At 37.9% G+C, this 20687-nt stretch overlaps 3 protein-coding genes across 5 annotated transcripts; all 3 read left to right on the top strand.

Moving 5' to 3' along the window:
* The first annotated feature begins 913 nt into the window (after positions 1-913).
* LOC147532999 (putative amidase At4g34880) lies at positions 914-3449 on the top strand. Its single transcript, XM_086648186.1, has 7 exons — positions 914-938; positions 999-1268; positions 1378-1815; positions 1894-2108; positions 2223-2468; positions 2585-2780; positions 2861-3449. Exons 2-7 carry the CDS (start codon positions 1173-1175, stop codon positions 3215-3217), a joined length of 1548 nt encoding a protein of 515 aa, XP_086504312.1. The 5' UTR covers positions 914-938; positions 999-1172; the 3' UTR covers positions 3218-3449.
* Positions 3450-4425: 976 nt separating this feature from the next.
* LOC147533000 (putative amidase At4g34880) lies at positions 4426-6895 on the top strand. Of its 2 annotated transcripts, none has more exons than XM_086647706.1 (7): positions 4426-4673; positions 4770-4828; positions 4937-5377; positions 5459-5673; positions 5771-6007; positions 6124-6319; positions 6400-6895. In XM_086647706.1, the coding sequence occupies exons 2-7, from the start codon at positions 4781-4783 to the stop codon at positions 6757-6759; spliced, it is 1497 nt and encodes a 498-aa protein (XP_086503832.1). In that variant the 5' UTR covers positions 4426-4673; positions 4770-4780; the 3' UTR covers positions 6760-6895. The 2 variants fall into 2 exon arrangements, with proteins under 2 accessions (XP_086503832.1, XP_086503833.1); XM_086647707.1 differs by having other exon boundaries at positions 4457-4673; positions 5783-6007.
* Positions 6896-12281: 5386 nt separating this feature from the next.
* Positions 12282-14742, top strand: LOC147533001 (putative amidase At4g34880). Of its 2 annotated transcripts, XM_086645923.1 has the most exons (7): positions 12349-12476; positions 12551-12626; positions 12722-13162; positions 13243-13457; positions 13545-13781; positions 13898-14093; positions 14174-14742. In XM_086645923.1, exons 2-7 carry the CDS (start codon positions 12579-12581, stop codon positions 14531-14533), a joined length of 1497 nt encoding a protein of 498 aa, XP_086502049.1. In that variant the 5' UTR covers positions 12349-12476; positions 12551-12578; the 3' UTR covers positions 14534-14742. The 2 variants fall into 2 exon arrangements, with proteins under 2 accessions (XP_086502050.1, XP_086502049.1); XM_086645924.1 differs by having other exon boundaries at positions 12282-12626; positions 13243-13415.
* The last annotated feature ends 5945 nt before the right edge of the window (positions 14743-20687 follow it).

Genomic DNA, 20687 nt, shown 5'->3' on the forward strand with positions numbered 1-20687 from the left:
GGAACGGTGATCACTCTACGTGTGAGACAACTTCACTTCTGGAGCTTGATTTTTGGGTGAGAGAGGCCTAAAACTAGTTTTGGGGCCTGCTGCATAACCTAAACGTACGCGAAGCTTTAATGTAGTTGTTCATGTGAGAATAGTATCTAGGGCCTCTCACTAACCAGTTGGGTTTGAGTAGGAGTTCTGTGAACCTATCGAATAGGCCCAAATTATCTAGAAGCAGCAAGCTCAATGGTTATATGTGCTCTACGTCAAGGAATACAATTTCTGTGGAAATTTCGGGCAGTCCCGAAAGAGAAATATTTTGATAAATATTGAAATTTTACAAATCCATGGAAATGATAGATATATGATGCAATTGTATGTAACAAGATTATTAAGCCTTAATGAAGGGTAAATTTGAAATAGATTTGAAATCAAGGGTTTAACAAGATGAAATCAATTTAGGCAGTTAAGTCGGGGGGTAAATTTGAAATAGATTTAAAAAAACAGTATAACATAAAAATCAAGAGATATCTATGAGTAATGAATAAGAAAATGAAGATGAAAAAGATGACGTGAGATATATTTTTAGTTTTAGTTTCTCCGGTTTTTTTACTAAATCTCCTTTATGTGGGTAAGTGGGTGGAAACTTCAATGGTTAAAATACGCCACATATGAGATTAGTCTGTCGTAGACCTAGTTAGCCTGCCTAAGGCCTCTGTATGGGAATTTCTACTAAATAATTAATGTAATTCAAGAAAGAGACATTGGGATCAAAATAATGTAAACTGATTCTTGCTACATTAACTAAACCAGTTACAAAATCTGTTATTAGAAAAGTTGGTTAAAACAGTTATCACTGTCAACTTGTTAATGACACAGAACTAACAAAACTGTATAAAGGAGTTTCCAACTGTCAATCAAGACTGTGGGTTAAATCAAGAATGCTACTGGTAATTTGTAATCAACAACCCAAATGATAAAGCTCTGATCCAATCTTCTTTATTCTGTAGGAATATATACATTTCACCTCCTTTAACCCTTTCAGATTCAGTTCAAGCTCATGATCTGATCTGACTCACTAGCAGTAGAAGTAATCCGACCAAGAAGAAGAAGGAAAGTACTTCTTTCTCATTGAAGGTGAAATTATAATCCAAGTTTTAATTGCATGGTCAGAAGAGATTATCATGGATTCAGGAGAAACATGTGAGGATAAAAAATCAGAGGTTATCATTGCTATTCCTAACAAAACAATCACTGATTCCTCAAGAACTACATTTAAGGTTGGTATTTAGGTTTTGATCAAAAGTTTTTTAGGTCATCAATTTGTTTTCATATTAATAATCACTATCACTAATCTGGCATTGTTCTTGATGTGTTTCTTGCTAAAAGATTGATGAAGCAACCATTGAGGAGATTCAATTAGCATTTCAAAGAAACGAACTTACTTCGAAAGAACTTGTCCGATATTATTTGGATGCCATTGAGAAGCAAAAAGACATACTTTTTGCAGTAATTGAGGTCAACCCAGATTCCCTGGCACTAGCTGAGAAGGCCGATAATGATCGGAAACTTCCAGGAGCAGGAGGAGGTGGAATGCTTCAAGGAATTCCAGTTTTGCTTAAGGACAATATTGCTACTAAGGATAAACTCAACACAACAGCAGGTTCCTATGCACTTCTTGGATCCAATGTTCCTCGAGATGCAGAAGTTGTATACAGGTTAAGGCAAGCCGGTGCGATTATATTAGGTAAAGCTGGTCTTACCGAGTGGTCTCATTCTCGATGCAAATGCCCTGATGGTTGGAGTGCAAGAGGTGGTACTGTTCAAGTGAGTAAAGTTCGATATTAATTTAGTCGGTTCAACTACCAATATCTTGGCTTCTTACCTTGCTTTTTCTTGTCTCAGAACCCATATGTGCTTGCACCAAAAGCCAGTGGTTCTAGCACAGGATCTGCAGTTAGTGTTGCAGCTAATCTTGTAACCGTTTCTCTTGGCACTGAAACCATGGGCTCAATCTTGGCACCGTCCGCCGTTAATTGTGTTGTGGGTATTAAACCAACTGTGGGTCTAACCAGTAGGTCTGGAGTCATTCCTTATAGTCTCAGACACGACAGTGTTGGGTAAGCATCATTTTCTTCTTGGTTCTTCTTCTTCTTCTTTTTCTTATACTAGCTCTGATTCAAACTTTCGTATCAAACTTTTGGGGAAGCTTACAAAATTGTTTTATATGATAGTCCTATCGGCAGGACAGTTTCCGACGCTGTTCATGTATTGGATGCAATTGTGGGTTTCGATCCAAGGGACGAGATAACAAAAGAAGCTTCAAAATTTATTCCATCTGGTGGGTACAACCAATTTCTAAAACTTGATGGACTCAAGGGAAAGAGACTAGGACATATGTTGGATTACTATAGGATCAGTGATGGTGATAGTCCAATTTCCATTCGGGATGCATTTGTTGAACATTGCTCTACTTTGAGGTAAAACTATTGTTTCTTGCCATTTATACATATTTCTTTCTCTTTATCGATATTATTCGCCTTCGAATGGATTTCAATAGAAATGATGTTTCTTTGTTTGGGCAACTCTACTGTAGACGAAAAGGAGCTGTCGTTATAGATTTAGAGATACCCAATTTCGATTACATCGACACTGAAATGTTTATAAGTATTAGTACTGCTGTTACACATGAGCTCAAACGCGATCTTAATATTTACTTGTCCAACTTGCCACAATCTGAAATCAGAACGTTAGCAGATATTATCGCCTATAACAGAGCTCATCCTAAAGAGGTAACTTCACAGTTACATATATGTATTTACTTCTGAACATGTGTTCTTTTTTACAAGCAAATGCTTTCATGTTTTTGCAGGAGAAATTAGACGAATATGGTCAAGGCTGGTTCGAAGAATCACAGGATACATCACTACCTAGTGAGGATTACGAACAAGCAATAAAAGATTTGGATGAAATAGCGAAGGAGCTTTTTGAGAAATTAATGAATGATTACAATCTTGATGCATTGGTTGCTCCAGTGTGCTATTCCACCCGTTTGTTCGCGATCGGAGGCTACCCAGGGATAAGTGTGCCTGCGGGTTTTAGCGATAACATGCCATTTGGAATTTTGTTTGGCGGACGAAAAGGATCAGAGCAGACACTGATTGAGATTGCCTATTCATTTGAACAAGCAACCAAGATTAGAAAGCCACCACCAGATTTTGCAAAGTGAACTTGTCCATATCATAGTGGGCTTCTTAAATCATAATTTGCTGCTATATATGAATTTGAATAGAACTCTTGTGAAGTTGGGCAGGAGGAGAAAATTGTAGCAAAAAGTACGAATATGCTTAGTTTTATATCATTTTTCTTTCTATGTTTTGAGCTTCAGTTATAGAGTTGTTGTTTATGACGAAGATGGAATTTTGCTTGACTACTTCAAGTGGATATATGTCTAGTGAAAATATAATGGTCTTCTTTTCTTTTTACTTACAAACTACAACCGACGTAAAAGCAGTTGTGAGTAGCTGCTATAACTTCTAGATTATGTATCTTATCTACATATATATTGTATGACTAATTAATTTTTAAATAAAAAAAAAATAGACAAAAGTAAAATCGTGTTATATCAACCTAACTATGGAAGACTACAAATATTGTGCAACATCGTTCAACGAAAAAAGTTTGGTTAACTGTTACCCACTATTGTTGCCATAAGAACATAGTATGTGAAAGAAAAAGTAATAGGTGTTGTTGCAAGTTGGAAAGTGTTAAGCTTGTGGTCATCCAACTCAAAATCAATTGACAATGAGGGGAGAGGACCTTTACATTGTAATATTGGTTGCTAGTTACCCCTTCTTCCATGTGGGACTATTATCACACGCCCCATCACGTACAGTGTGGTTAGCCTAACACGTGTTTTTTTTTGTTTCAGGTTCGTGGAGCACGACTTTTAAACCTATCACGTCCGGCCCTAGCTCTAATACCATGTTAAGTTTGTAGTCATCCAACTCAAAACCAATTGCCAACGAGTGGAGAGGACCTATAAATTATATACTTGGTTGCTAGTTACCTTCTCCCATGTTGGATTATTCTCATACGTCCCCTCACGTGTGGCGTGGTTAGCCTAACACGTTTTTTTTTTGTTTGTTTCAAGTGCCGTGGAGCACGTGTAACTTTTCAACCTATCACGTGTAGGCCTAGCACAACGGTTATATGTGCTCCACCTTAGGTTGTATATGATCCACCTTAACTTAACTCAAAAATAAGCTCACATACGTCACATATGAGATTAGTCCCACGTGGGAAATTGCTACCGAATAATGTAATTCAAGAAAGAGACCATGGGATCAAGATAATGTAACTTATTGTTGCAACAAGGGATAATGCTTATGACCAATTCCAACTGTATTAACTAACTCAGTTACAAAATCTAGCATTAGAAAAGTTAGTTAAGACAGTTACAACTGTCAACTTGTTGATGACTCAAAACTAATTTCCTGTTATCAAGACTGTTACAAAGCTCTGATCTAATCTTCTTTTTCTTAAACCCATTCAGATTCAGTTCAAGCTCTTGATCTGACCTGACTGACTACCAGTAGAAGTAATTTAACCAAGAAGAGGAAGAAGAAGAAGAAAGAAACAATTATCAACTCCCTGGTTTCACTCAGACTAGTTTTGCATTGAAGGTGAAATTATGATCCATTATGCCCACTTCTTGTTTCCTTTCCTTTCTTCTTTTCTGATTTAACTTCTTGATTGATAACTTTTAATTTCATGATCAGAATAGATTATCATGGATTCAAGAAAAACAATCACCGATTCCTCAAGAACTACATTTAAGGTTGGTATTTAGATTTAATCACAAGTTTTTTAGGTAATCAATTATTTTTCATATTAATAATCACTATCACTAATCTGACATTGTTCTTGATGGGTTTCTTGCTAAAAGATTGATGAAGCAACCATTGAGGAGATCCAATTAGCATTTCAAAGAAATGAACTCACCTCGAAAGAACTAGTCCAATATTATTTGGATGCCATTGAGAAGCAAAAAGACATACTTTTTGCAGTAATTGAGGTGAACCCAGATGCCCTGGCACTAGCTGAGAAGGCAGATAACGATCGGAAACTTCCAGGAGGAGGAGGAGATGGAATGCTTCAAGGAATTCCAGTTTTGCTTAAGGACAATATTGCTACTAAGGATAAACTCAACACAACAGCAGGTTCCTATGCACTTCTTGGATCCAATGTTCCTCGAGATGCAGAAGTTGTATACAGGTTAAGGCAAGCCGGGGCGATTATATTAGGTAAAGCTGGGCTATCTGAGTGGTCTAATTCTCGATCCTCACCATGCCCTGGTGGCTGGAGTGCAAGAGGTGGTACTGTTCAAGTGAGTAAAGTTCGATACTAGTTTAGTTCATTCAACCACGAATATCTTGGATTCTTACCTTGTTTTTTATTTTTTTCTCAGAACCCATATGTGCTTGAATTAGACGCCGGTGGTTCTAGCACTGGATCTGCAGTTAGTGTTGCGACAAATCTTGTAACGGTTTCTCTTGGCACTGAAACCATGGGCTCAATCTTGACTCCGTCGGCCATTAATTGTGTTGTGGGTATTAAACCAACTGTGGGTCTAACAAGTAGGTCTGGAGTCATACCTTTTAGTCTTAGACAAGACAGTGTTGGGTAAGCATCATTCTTCTTGGTTCTTCTTATATTAGCTCTGCTTTTTCAACTTTCGTATCAAATGAGACTAGAAGTTTACAAATTTATGATTCGGCAGTCCTATCGGCAGGACAGTTTCCGACGCTGTTCATGTATTGGATGGAATTGTGGGTTTCGACCCTCGGGACGAGATAACAAAAGAAGCTTCAAAATTTATTCCATCTGGTGGGTACAAGCAATTTCTAAAACTTGATGGACTTAAGGGTAAGAGACTAGGGCGTGTGTTGAATTACTCCCAGAACATTTATTCGGATAAAGAATGCCGTGCGTTTCTTGAACATTGTTCTACTTTAAGGTAAAACTAATGTTTCTTGGCGTTTATACATATTTCGTTATCTTTATCGGTATTATTCGTCTTCTAATGGCGTTCAATAGAAATGATGTTTCTTTGTCTGGGTAACTCTATTGTAGACGAAATGGAGCTGACGTTATTGATGTTAAAATACCCGATAGACGTGACATCGAGTATGAAATTTCTTCAAACATAGGAACTGCTATCTCACATGAGCTCCAACGCGATCTTAATATTTATTTGTCCAACTTGCCTCGATCTGAAATCAGAACATTAGCAGATATTATCGCCTATAACAGAGCTCATCCTGAAGAGGTAACTTCACAGTTACATATATGTATTTATTTCTCAACTTGTGTTCTTTTTTACAAGCAAATGCTTTCATGTCTTTGCAGGAGGAATTAGACAAATATGGTCAAGAGGGGCTCGAACAAGCAGAGGATACAACATTTCCGAATACAAAGTACGAACAAGCAATCGAAAAATTGGATGAGATATCGAAGGAGGTTTTTGAGAAGTTAATAAATGATTATAATCTCGATGCAGTGGTGGCTCCATTGTCCAAAATAATCTTTTTCTTTTCGATCGGAGGGTACCCAGCAATAAGTGTTCCTGCGGGTTTTGAGGATGACATGCCATTAGGAGTTTTGTTGGGTGGACTAAAAGGATCAGAGGCGAAACTGATTGAGATTGCCTATGCATTTGAACAAGCAACCAAGCTTAGAAAGCCACCACCAAAATTTGCTGGCAAGTAAAGTGAACTTGTCCATATTGTAGTGGGTTTGTAAGTAAATACATGAATTTGAATAGAACTCTTGTGAAGTTGGGCAGGTGGAGAAAATGGTAGCAAAAAGTACGAATATTTCTCGTTTTATATCATTTTTCTTTCTATGTTTTGAGCTTCGGTTATAGAATTGTTGTTTATCATGAAGATGGAGTTGAGTTACACTGGAAGTTCTAGTCAGACTGAAGTATTATTTGCTTCTTTTCTAGGTCAGATCCAAAATCTATTTGAGGTGTGGTGTGACTCAAGTCAAATTGAAAATGTTTGTGTCTGTCTGACTCGTCTGAATGAGCTGATTGAAGGTCTATGCATTTTAACGAGTCAGACATATCAGATTTTGACTTTGAGAAAAATAAGCTCCACCTAGTTAGCTCTTCTAAAGTCAGTAAGAACAAGAAGGTAAATGAACTCAAAAAGTTCCAAAAGCTTTCCAAAAAAATAGGCTAATTGGGGCGAGGTCCAAAATTATTATAAAAATACTAATTACACCCAGTTGTCCGTGAGTTGCTCTCTCTAAACACTATTGATTAAATCATTCTTATGCCCATCGGATCTGACCAATCTTCATCGTTTTTATGTTTGATCTTCATCTCTTTTTTCATTCATATATTTTTAGCTAGATCATCTATTTGAAGTAGCAAAATTGATTTTTTTTTTTTTCCATCTACTTGAATCATAACCTCGTTTTCATCTTAATTGGTTATGTGTTTGATCGAAAGGATCATTGAACCTTCGTTCTTTTATCATCTTATTTTATGAAATCTATTCAAATTTGTTGATATAGTGATGAAATTATTTTTTTCTGGTGTCATTCAATAATTATCGTCCTGATCTTATTCTACCGTTATTTGAATAGGTATGAGAGTTTATAACAATGTAAGAATGCTTCATGAAATCTTTTGGATTCCTCCTACCGTAGTATGAAGTTTCGTAACATTTATGGAAGTTTTGAAGTACAAAAGTACATAAAAATTATGAAGCATCATAAAAAAGTATAGATCTTTGGGAAATTTTAAAAGGCCCCCTCATTTTTGTTAAAAGGCCTCCCCGTTAAAAGCGCCCCTCATTATAACCCATTTGGTTATAGGGCCCCCTCTACAAAAGAGCACCTCCTTCATCTAATGTTTGACCTAACGGCAAAGTTAACGTCTGAAAGGGCAATTGCATTTCTTAGTACTCGTTTTTCTCTTTTTGGTGGACGGTTCTTTTGTTTTAGGAATTATTTCTGCCTTAAGATGAGAACGATACTCTCCACTTCTTTCACATCGTAAATCCATCTTCGGTTTTTTACCACCTTTCCGCGCAGCAGACTTACCAATCATAACAACCATCTTGTTTTTTTATACCAATTTCTTTTGCCCATTTAACTAACTCGTCTCTCGTTTCAAACACTTGTTCAGTTCTAAAATACTCACTAACATCAATGCTGACAAAACCTTCATATGGTCTGTTTTCTTCTTGATTTTCTTCTTTCTTATCTGGAACTTCAAGGTTGGGTTCTTCTTCTCCACATTCACGATTCCCAATTTTAAGACATCCAAATTCCGATGATGCTTCGTTTTCTTCGACTGCATCATGCCACCTTTCTTGTGTATTAGGACCTCCAAAATCCCAAGTGTCTGTAGTAATTTGAGATGGAAGTTGAGAAGAAGCCACAGCAGCAAAGCCCTATAGGAAAAAAAGAGAATTTTAGTCAAAACGGCCCGAGACCACCGTTTTATGTATTATTTTCTGCCTGAGACCGCCGAAAATATGCACAATAGCCACTGTGCATAAAATCGGTGGGCACGAACCGAACTTATTGACATTTTTCGGCTCGAGCCCACCGATTTTTTGCACAGTAGCTACTGTGCATATTTTCGGTGGACTCGAGCCGTAAAATGACATAAATTCGGTTGTACCAGACCGAAAATACCCTCCGTGTTCAACAACCAAAAAATTTTCATACAACCAACGAATATATCATACAACTTGAAAAAAAGTGTTAGGATATGTTCATTTACCTCTTGGGAGACTGAATCTTGTCCAGAAATTGATGATTTAGGATCCTTTGATGTTTCTCCAAAACTTTTGAAACTTGCTTCATCCATGGCGGTTTAAGAGTTTAGAAAGGGATAGAGAAGTGGTTTAGGAGTGCAACAACAATGTGAGATTGTTGCACAACTCCGATGAACTTTCCCCGTTGATGATGGTCGCCGGTGATGTTGACAATTCCGGTGGAAGAAGAGGGAAGAAGAATATAAGAGAGGAATTTCTAGGGATTTGGGTTTTAGGAAGTTTTATAATTAACAACTAAAATCTTAATGTGGGTGAAATACACATTTAAAGGGGGTTTTTTTCACCCATTCAAAGAGGGGGCCCTTTAACCAAGCTAAGTCAAAGGTCTTTTAATAAGTCAACGAAACCATGGGGAGGCCTTTTAACAAAAACGGGGAGGCCTTTTAAAATCTTCCCTAGATCTTTTTAGGAAGTTATGATAATATGTAACTTCATATTGAGGAATGAAACTTCATAACTGATAACTTCATTCATTTTTGAAGTTTCTTAAGCTTCATAAGCGTTATAAAGGTTCACAATGCCCTTGTAATCTATTATTAACTTATTTATCATTTATGAAGCATTCGTTATTTGTTTTAAAATTTCGAACCTAAACTTGAAAATGTGAATTCCACAAGGTTAAAATTTGTTGGGAAAACACCAATTTATCTAAGCAACACGTGAATGGATCTAATAAATTTCCTAATATAATGGTCTTAAAAGCATAAAAATAACATGTTCAAATAAAGATTCAAATTTTTTAGAGAGACATACTAGATTATCCATCTCACTGAGTTTAAATTTAATTTTAGAGATAAAAACTAGGTTTGTTTGGTTATTAAGGTCAGACATTAATATTTTTTTAAGTCTATTAGTTAGATTCAAAATTTTATCAGGTTACAAAGAAGTTGTTGAGTTTTCGGGAGCTTTGTTTCCAAAGAAAGAAAATTTGGTCAAAACTTCATATAAATTTTTTGTTTTGGTGAAAAAGGATCACTGATTAGTCAATTTTTTCGCATCAGTTGTGCAACACTGTGCGACAGCTTTACAACACTTTACAATATCTTTGCGACAACTTTGCAACAGCCTGCAATAGTTTTGTACTAAATATTGAGTTTTTAACCAAATAAAATACAACTATATGGATTTTAAACAAAAAAGTATAATGGATTTGTAACAAAAAAAAAGTATAACTTATCTTTTTAACTTAAAAAAAGATATATACTTAGTTTGAGATTGCTTATTCGTTTTAGCAAACACCAAAATCACTAATGTGAAGTAACTGAAGTTGATGATGGTTCATGCATTATTAGGTCTAGAGAGTAACTATAATGGTTCATAGTTTTTTTTTGTGCCAACAACTGGTAGCCCAGTTGGTCAGTGTATTTAGTTCGTAATGCGGAGGTCCCAAGTTCGATCTCATGAAAGTGCAAATCCAGGAATATTGAACTTGGGTATAAATAAATTAGCTTATGTGGGGTTTTAGGCCATTTAATTCGTCAGGCTATATGTCATTTAATTCGGGTTTTAGGCCAGTAGTAATTAGGCAGTTATCGTGCTTACCACATCGTATCGATGTATCAATGCCTTTGTAATGATCATTGTAGTCAATATTAAAAAAAAAATAGTTCTTTTCTTGTTTTAGTTGGCTCCCCTTATGCAAGCCGACGATTGCAAAAAGCGCCCCAGTCTCGTTTTAAGCGTCGTCGTAGATGGTTCAAGTGGGTATGCCCATATCTGGAATATCATAGTTGTAAGGATCTGGCTGTTGGCGTTTGTCTTGGCTTAACATGGAAGGTTTTTCGTCACACTTAAAAGTGACCACCAGCCATAAATAGTATCAGAGCTAAAGGTTTACCGCAATCGTAGTTCCTATTTGTGGAGGGGGGAATTAGTATTTGAGGCCCAACTTGTGGAGGGAAAGATTGTTCGATTTAGTCACACGTAGGTTATGGGAGGGAACGGAGGTTACTCTATGTGTGAGACAACTTCACTTCTGGAGCTTGGTTTTTGGGGTGAGAGAGACCTAAAACCAATTGTGGGCAAGGAAGACCCAAGACTACACCCAAACAAGCTTCAAATTCCCTTACTCCATAACCAAAATGTACGCCAAGTTCTACTGTGGTTGTTCATGTGAGAATAGTATCGAGGGCTTCTAACTAGTACCCCTTGGGTTTGAGTAGGATTTCAACGAACCTATCAAATAGGCCCAAATTATCTATAAGTCGTAAGCCCAACGGTTATATGTGCTCTACATCAAGAAATAAAATTTTGGCTTCGGTAGAAATTTCGGCCAGCCCCGAAAGAGAAATATTTGGAAGTGTGAAAATTTTGCAAATCCATGGAAATGAAATGATAGATACAAGATGCAATTGTATGTAACAAGATTATTAAGTCTTAATGAAGCATACAAATGAGGCATATAATGGATTAACATAATCTATTAGTTTGAGGGGAGTATTTAACAATTATAGAGTTACGCCCCGGGGTAAATTAAATAACTGCTGTAGGTCGTTGTGGAAGCGTAAAAGTAATGGAATTCACCATTAAAACTGTGATCAACTAATGAAATAAACCGATAAAACAATAATAAACGACGAAACGATAAACTTGATTGATTATTATTTAATGATCTCAATAACAAAGACAGACTGGACTTTCTTTTATAGGAACTTAGACACTTCTAGACAGACTCAAACTGGGATTCCTAAATATCAAAGATACTCAAACATAGAACCTTCTAAACCTAAACTTAGTAGGAAATACTAAAACATAGGAACTCTCAAATCTAACCCTAATGGACTTGGCCGTGAGGCCCACGATGATGATCTCCATCATACACCCCGTCCGAGAACGAACTTTCCGTCAAGTGGGACTCAACAATGCGATCCTTAATTCCCACTTTGCACGAAAGTTGTTGAAAATCCGAAGAAGAAAAATATTGACCATATCACCAACTATAATCTAAATCATATATTGTCAAGATACTCGCAAAAGCAATACCAACGTATAAACGTCCAATTAATTGCGACATCGCCCGTCGTCTTTTAGTTTGATGAAAGAAACCACATATGCTACCTTTTTTATTCTTGGAAAAACAATGAATGTCGTCCTCCCACCTAAAACGTATAAGACGGAGCTGTTGAGATCTTAAAAATACCATATATTCCACCATCTTTGAACAAAAGGAGTGAAAATACCACATCCTTCTTCCTTGCTCAATGTTACCTCAACAACCAACGTTAGTCATAGCAAACTTAATAGTTCAAACCATGTATAGGGATTTTCTACTAAATAATGTAATTCAAGAAAGTTACAAAATAATGTTACATTAAATAACTCAGTTACCAAATTTAATATTAGAAAAGTTAGTTAAGACAGTTAGAATTGTCAACTTGTTGATGACTCAAAACTAACAAAACTGTATAAAGAAGTTTCCAACTAAAGTAATTTCCTGTTATCAAGAATGTGAGTTTTATCAATTTGGTACTGATTAAGCTCTGATCGAATCTTCTTTTTCTGTAGGACTTCATACATTTCACCTCCTTAACCCCATTCAGATTCAGTTCAAGCTCTTGATCTAATCTGACTGACAAGCAGTAGAAGTAATCCAACCAAGAAGAAGAAGAAGGTGAAATTATAATCCACCATGCCCACTTCTTGTTTCCTTTCCGTTCTTCTTTTCTCATTGACTGATTATAATCCAAGCTTTTGATATTGATAAGTTTTAATTGATGACCCGAAGAGATTATCATGGATTCAAGAAAAACAATCACTGATTCCTCAAGAACTACATTTAAGGTTGGTATTTTGATTTTATCACAATTTTTTCGGGTAGTCAACCAGTTTTCATATTAATAATCTGACATTGTTCTTGATGGGTTTCTTGCTAAAAGATTGACGAAGCAACTATTGAGGAGATGCAATTAGCATTCTTGAGAAACGAACTTACTTCGAAAGAGCTAGTCCGATATTATTTGGATGCCATTGAGAAGCAAAAAGACATACTTTTTGCAGCAATTGAGGTGAACCCAGATGCCCTGGCACTAGCTGAGAAGGCCGATAATGATCGGAAACTTCCAGGAGGAGGAGGAGGTGGAATGCTTCAAGGAATTCCAGTTTTGCTTAAGGACAATATTGCTACTAAGGATAAACTCAACACAACAGCAGGTTCCTATGCACTTCTTGGATCCAATGTTCCTCGAGATGCAGAAGTTGTATACAGGTTAAGGCAAGCTGGTGCGATTATATTAGGTAAAGCTGGGCTTACTGAGTGGTCTAATTCTCGATCCTCACGATGCCCTGATGGCTGGAATGCAAGAGGTGGCACTGTTAAGGTAAGTTAAGTTTGATACTAGTTTAGTCCATTCAACTACGAATATCTTGGCTTCTTACCTTGTTTTCTATTTTTCCTCAGAACCCATATGAACTTGAATTAGAAGCCGGTGGTTCTAGCACTGGATCTGCAGTTAGTGTTGCGACAAATCTTGTAACGGTTTCTCTTGGCACTGAAACAAACGGCTCAATCTTGTCTCCGTCGGCCACTAATTGTGTTGTGGGTATTAAACCAACAGTGGGTCTAACAAGTAGGTCTGGAGTCATTCCTTATAGTCTTAGACAAGACAGTGTTGGGTAGACATCATTTTGTTCTTGGTTCTTATTCTTATATTAGCTCTGATTTATTATTCTAGAAAAGCTTACAAATTTATTATTCGGCAGTCCTATCGGCAGGACAGTTTCAGATGCTGTGCATGTATTGGATGCAATTGTGGGTTTCGACCCAAGGGACGAGATAACAAAAGAAGCATCAAAATTTATTCCATCTGGTGGGTACAAGCAATTTTTAAAACTTGATGGACTCAAGGGTAAGAAACTTGGACTTGTGATGGATTACTACGAGGGCATTGATTTTGATGATGAATTCGAACCATTTGTTGAACATTGTTCTACTTTCAGGTAAAACTAATGTTTCTCTCCAATTATATATATTTCTTTATCTTTATCGGTATTATTCGTCTTTGAATGGCGTTCAATATGAATGATGTTTCTTTGTTTGGGTAACTCTATTATAGACGAAAAGGAGCTGACGTTATAGATGTTAAAATACCCGATATCTGTCACATCGTGTCTGAATTGTTTACGAACATGGGTACTGCTCTTGAATATGAGCTCAAACGAGATCTTAATATTTACTTGTCCAACTTGCCACGATCTGAAATCAGAACGTTAGCAGATATTATCGCCTATAACAGAGCTCATCCTAAAGAGGTAACTTCACAGTTACATATATGTATTTACTTCTGAACTTGTGATCTTTTTTACAAGCAAATGCTTTCATGTCTTTGCAGGAGGAATTAGACAAATATGGTCAAGACTGGTTCGAAGAAGCAGAGGATACAGCACTACCGAATATAGAGTACGAACAAGCAATCGAAAAATTGTATGAGATATCTAAGGACGTTTTTGAGAAGTTAATAAACGGTTATAATCTCGATGCAGTGGTGGCTCCAGCGTCCGATTTAACCCTTTTCTTTTCGATCGGAGGGTACCCAGCAATAAGTGTGCCTGCAGGTTTCGAGGATGACATGCCATTAGGAATTTTGTTTGGTGGACTAAAAGGATCAGAGGCAAAACTGATTGAGATTGCCTATGCATTTGAACAAGCAACCAAGCTTAGAAAGCCACCACCAAAATTTGCTGACAAATGAAGTGAACTTGTCTAGATTGTAGTGGGTTTGTAAGTTAATACCTGAATTTGAATAGAACTCTCGTGAAGTTGGGCAGGTGGAGAAAATGATAGCAAAAAGTACGAATACTTCTCGTTTTATATCATTTTTCTTCCTATGTTTTGAGCTTCGGTTATAGGATTGTTGTTTATCATGAAGATGGATTTGAGCTACACTGGAAGTTCTAGTCAGACTGAACTATTGTTTGCTTTTTTTCTAAGTCAGATCCAAAATCTATTTGAGGTGTGGATTCACAAGGTTAAAATTCATTGGGAAAAACACCAAAAAAAGTTTAATGTAAGCAACACATGAATGGATCTAATAAATTTCCTAATATAATGGTCTTAAAGCATAAAAATAACATGTTCAAAGGAAGATTCAATATTTTTAGAGAGACAAACTAGGTTTGTTTAAGGTCAGGCATTAATATTTTTTAAGTCTATTAGTTAGATTCAAAATTTTATTAGGTTTTAGAGAAGAACAAGTTGTTGAGTTTTCAGGAAACTTTGTTTTTAGAAAGAAGTGAAGTTTGGTCAAAATTCCATATAAAATTTTGTTTTGGTGAAAAAAATTGACTTCTTCTGCTCCTTAGGTACTTTTTTAATTGGCAACAACTCGCAACAGCTTTGCACGACTTTGCGACAACTTTGCAACAGCTTGCAACACTTTGTGACAACTTCACAAAAAAATATTGAGTTTTAACAAAAAAAAAATACAAATATTTGGATTTAAAAATAAAAATAAAATGGATTTTTCACCAAAAGAACTAAAGAAGTATAACTTATCTTTTTAACTTAAAGCACCACAATCTCAAATGTGAAGTAACTGAAGTTGATGATGGTTCTTGCATTATTAGCTTTAGAGTGTAACTTTAATGGTTGATAGTTCTTTTCTTATTTTTGTTGGCTTCCCTTACGCAACTGTCGATTGCAAAAAAAAAAAAAAGCCCGAGACTTGTTTAAAGCGTTGTTGTAGATGGTTCAAGTGTGGATGCCCATATCTGGAATATCATAACTGTAAGGATCTAGCTATTGGCGTTTGTCCCGGCTTAAGATGGAAGGCGTTCCTCACACTTAAAAGTGACCACCACCCACAATCGTAGTTCCATTGTGGAGGGGGAAATTAGTACTTCAGGCCCAACTTGTGGAGGGAAGATTATTGATTCAGTCACAGGTAGATTGTGGGAGGGAACGGCAGTCACTCTGTGTGCGAGACAACTTCACTTCTGGAGCTTGGTTTTTGGGCGAGAGAGGCCTAAAACCAATTGTGGGCAACAAAACCCCAAGACTACACCCAAACAAGCTTCAAAATTCAAATTCCCCTACTGCACAACCAAAATGTACGCGAAGCTTTAATGTAGTTGTTCATGTGAGAATAGTATCTAGGGCCTCTCATTAATAGCCAGCTGGGTTTGAGTAGGATTTCTACGAACCTATTGAATAGGCCCAAATTATCTATAAATCGCAAGCTCAACGGTTATATGTGCTCCACGTCAAGGAACAAAATTTTCAGTTTCGGTGGAAATCTCGGTTAGTCCCGAAAGAGAAGTATTTTGTAGAATATTTTGGTAAATATTAAAATTTTACAAATCCATGGAAATGATAGATATGTGATGCTATTGTGTATAACAAGATTATTAAGCCTTAATGAAGCATACAAATGATGCATTAATGGATTAACAAAATGTAATAGTTTGAGGAAAGTATTTAACAATTACAGAGTTACGTCACGGGGTAAATTGAATAACTTCTTGATAATAACACCCAAAAGATAACATTCTTCCTTATAATAGTTAACAGTTGACAAACTCTGTTAGTTTAGGAAGGTATCATCAATTACACCGTTACATTAAGGATGTTAATAAGATAAAATCAATTTAGTCATTTAACTCAGGGGTAATTCAAATAGATTTAAAAAGCAATATAACACAAAAATCAAGAGATATCCATGAGAAATGAATAATAAAATGAAGATGAAAAAGATGAAGTGAGACATATTTTTAGTTTTAGTTTCTCCCGATTGTTTTGCTAGATCTCCTTTATATGGGCAGAAATGATGAAGGAAAGAGTTGTAAATGTGATTTCGGACACCTAATCTAAAATTTCTTTTGTTCCCTTCTCCACGTTACCTCAACAAATAAGCTCAAGTACGCCACATATGAGATTAGTCCGACGCGGACCAACAGAAATGCAATAACCAACGTTAGACTGTCTAAGGCCTCTGTAGTCATGGCCTTTGACTGCCTCCTAGTTTTCTCATTCAAGACACTATTCTTTACTAAGTCCATTGAGACAACTCCTTCGGAAGTAGAATTACAGAGAGACATCCTGAAGACCTCTCAAGAATCTGGTAACGTACCAAGAAGCCATAAACCGTGAATCTTCCCATCAAAGTTTATTCCCATTTCAGATAGTTTATTGAGTAATCCCTGAAACAGGTTCAAGTGATCAGTCTTGGGAAAAAAATGAACTAGCGCAAGAAAAAAAAAGAAACACAAAAGTTATTAAGGCAAGGCTAAAAGAAGCAATAATCAAATATTTATTCATTCTCAACAAACATCTATTACAGAAGAAATGACAGATAAAGACACAAAGGCAGGCGTAGGCGTTTGGATCTATTACAGAAGAAATTGCAGAAGGAAAGAGAGTAGATCAGCACCCCAAAAAGCCTGAACTGAAGAAAAAGGTAGAAGAAAAAGATAGAAGAAAAATAAACAAAAACTAAAAAGGAAAAAGGAGCAGAGGGCCCAGACCGCGGGGAATGACTTAGAGAAGCCACCAAGATCATCTAACCCCGAGAGCACCTTCCAAAGAAACTGCCCAAGAAGGGGACAACCCTGGAAAGGAATTCTCCTCCGCTCGCATCACCTTCCTTTCAGCGAACGAAGCAAGAGGAGGAACCGAGAGCAACACCGAGAGCAACACCGAGAGCAGCACCTTCCCGGTAGACCGTCCCAAAATGGCACGTAAGGTTATCACGACCATTACGAAGAAGTCCACTCATTATCACGATCATTATGAAGAAACATCTCTCAAAAAAGTACGAAGTATGAACTCGAACAGGGCCTCATCTTGAAATCTCTAACAAAATAGGAGCTAAAGAAAAATATCAAAAAGATATTGAAGAAAAGGCTAAGTGTTGAAGAAAACTCAAAGGCCAAAGGAGGCTATTTATAATGAAAGAAGAAGACCAAGAGATTCTCTCAATAGGTGAAAGGGCATTAAAACAAAGGAAGAAAAATTACGTACCAAGCAATAATGACTAAGTGTCAAAGCACGGCTCAAGACTGGCTAAGTTAGAAGGAATTAATGGGAGCTTACAGAGCTCGGTCGTCCCTCCAGTCGCAGGACGCCACGTGCTCACGCATGGCAACAGAAAGCAGTTACCCAAAAGATTAACGCCAAAAATGCGTGATCAGAAGATCAGATCCGTGACGTCACAGAATCACGCATGGAAGCGAAAATCAATCTCCTCAGTTAGAAATCAAAACGTGTCACGCAGAAAAGGAGACGTGTGCACATATTCAAAAAAGCACTACCCAACCAGCTCTGGTTAAGACAACCTCGACAAACGACGCCTCTCTAGCGCAGTTATGGAAGAAAACTTCATAAACAGTTCAGTCAGAATCAACCCCGAAACGCGGAGCTCACAAAACTCAAGAAAACGACCGAGCTTCACGAAACAGCTCTGGTCCAGGTATATCCCTTGTCTTCAGGGTCATTTAAGATATTTAACAACCAAGCCTGAGAGTTACTTCTACTCCTTAGTCAAAAGTAGAGAGACTAAGGAGTGGTGGGACTCAAGATGATGCATAAATTGTCTAGACGTTGACTAACGTCAAAGAGCCAAGAACGAACCTGAAGTTCAAAGGGTCAACCCCACTTAACGTAAACAGAATAGCTAAACCCTCAACACTCCGCTACCTACACCCCTAACTGGGAGGTCAGTTTGAGGTACCAGCCTTATTTCACCCCCGTCACAAACAGATCAGCTCTGGGGACTTCAAATGACTGAGGGGGGTCTGCGTAAGTTAGGCCGATGCCTCACACCCTAAACTGGGGAGGCAGAAGCGCGCCAATAGTTTACCGACTCAATCCCGAAATCTCCATAAAGATCTCAGTCGGCTAAAAGTGTTTAAGCAAGTTGGACATCAAGAGTCCCACGGGAGGAAACATCTCCCAGAAGATCTATCACCTCGACAGGATATCTACAAAGGATCCTTGAACTTAGGAACTTCTATTTATCCTATATACGAGATGACTACAAGGAAAACCCAAACCACGAACAGTGGAAAACTTTCCTAAATGGTGGATCACAACCGCCAAATCTAGGCCGTCCAAACACAGTCGGTCTACTTTAGTCTATAAAAGAGCCCCCCATCGTCCTCTACAGGACAAGCTTTTCACTCACTCGACTCACTTTCACACGATCTCTCAGCCAGAGAAGGTCCCCACTTACACAGAGTTCCAATAACTCGCCCCCAAAAGGATCAATCAATATTCATTCTTTTACTTCAAAGAGCAACCTGATTGTCTTGAGCGTCGGAGCAGTTTTTGAGCTCTTTGTAGGTTCTCCCCCCACGAGTCAAGGAGCAGGAGCAAAGAGGCAGAGCTGGAGCAAGGAGCAGGAGCAGGAAGCAGAAATCTAACTCAACATCACGGAATATACTATCATAACGGACAATGTCATGCATCAAATCCCTTTTTCATGCTGATATAACGGAAGGTCATTTTTTGACATCGGCAATAGGTTCGGTAAATAATGGAGGAAGGGCAAAGTAGTGAGGAGCAGCCGTGGTCTGCGTTGTTGGACGTTGGTCGTCATCCAGGTCGGGTTGAGTGACTGGTCGGCTTGAAGTGTCGCCTGCTTCTCTTCTGTTTGACTATTCCGGAGTTATCGAGTGAAGGATCGGCTGGTTAGGCATGTCTCTTGCTTCAGAGGTCCTTCCAGCCTGCTCTTCAAGATTTGGCTTCGTCGCCTAGGAGCAACTGGTCTTCGAGGTGGTACGGCTACAGACAGCTCTGCGATTATTTCGTGTAATAATTGATTCTCGGCTCTGACCAGGATGTTCTCCTCTTCCAAGGTTCTGTATCGTTGTGTGTTATCTTGCATCTGAGATGTTAGCATTGCAAGTTGGGATGCTACGTCGAGTGGAGTGTTGGTCATCTCTTGTGCCATCGAGATAAGCTCAATAATTGGTTCTCAGTCCCCTCCTTCTAGCGCCAAACTGTGAGGGTATGAAATCGTGGGTCAAGAAGTCGATAGGATCGGGTTGTTGACCGGGAACTGGACCTTCACCTACTTAATATTTTTGTGGGCACCGACGACGTCTTTGGGCTTAACCTGTGACAAAAGAGACAAAATTACACGTGACCGTAAGATCCTTGGGACACCGGTCGGCATAAGGGGGCTCCGACGGCCAAGTCAGTAAAACTTGGCAAATATTGAATACGAATTGTAAATCGGAGTTTGAACTATCGAGTTAAACGTGTTATTTGGGCAAGAGGATCGTTGGGAGAAACGGTGATACAACCAGGTGTATGCTTGCCTAATTCTCTAGTCGTCGAGTGAAATGAGTGTTTGCGTCCCTTGGTCGTGAGGAGTGAGAAAGGTCAGTCGCCTTCCCTTGATTAAGTGGTCGGCATGAGAGAGAAAGATCACTTGTCAGCTGCTTGATCAAGTGGTCGTCTTGAGAAAAAAAAGATCACTCGTCGCCTGCTTGATCAAGTGGTCGTCTGCTTGATCAAGTGGTCGTCTAGAGAGATGACTATAGTAGCAGTCGTTGGTTGCCTGCTAGAGGTTTGGACCATCGATGTGAGAGAGAAAATAAGTGGTTAGTTCATTGTGGGTCAATTGGATGTCGGGTGTAGTTATCCGTGATTGAATGTCTTTGTCGATGACTAGCTGATCCTTATATAGTGTTTCATGGTCAACTGTTCCTTTTGGTCAACTGTTCCTTTTGGTCAACTGTCACCTGGTGGTCAATTGTCGTCTTTAATGTGGTAACGCATTGACATGAATGCGGATATCGTAACTCCCGTCCAACGAATATATTGATGATATTCTTGGCCAACTGTTATCTTGAATAACAGTAACGCCTCAACGGGCATATGCTTAGGAAATTGCGACCGACCTG

The sequence above is a fragment of the Eschscholzia californica genome, unplaced genomic scaffold (genome assembly GCF_041429995.1).
Source record: "Eschscholzia californica isolate CP2 unplaced genomic scaffold, dmEscCali1.0.p SCAF_6, whole genome shotgun sequence".
NCBI classification, from domain to species: Eukaryota; Viridiplantae; Streptophyta; class Magnoliopsida; order Ranunculales; family Papaveraceae; genus Eschscholzia; species Eschscholzia californica.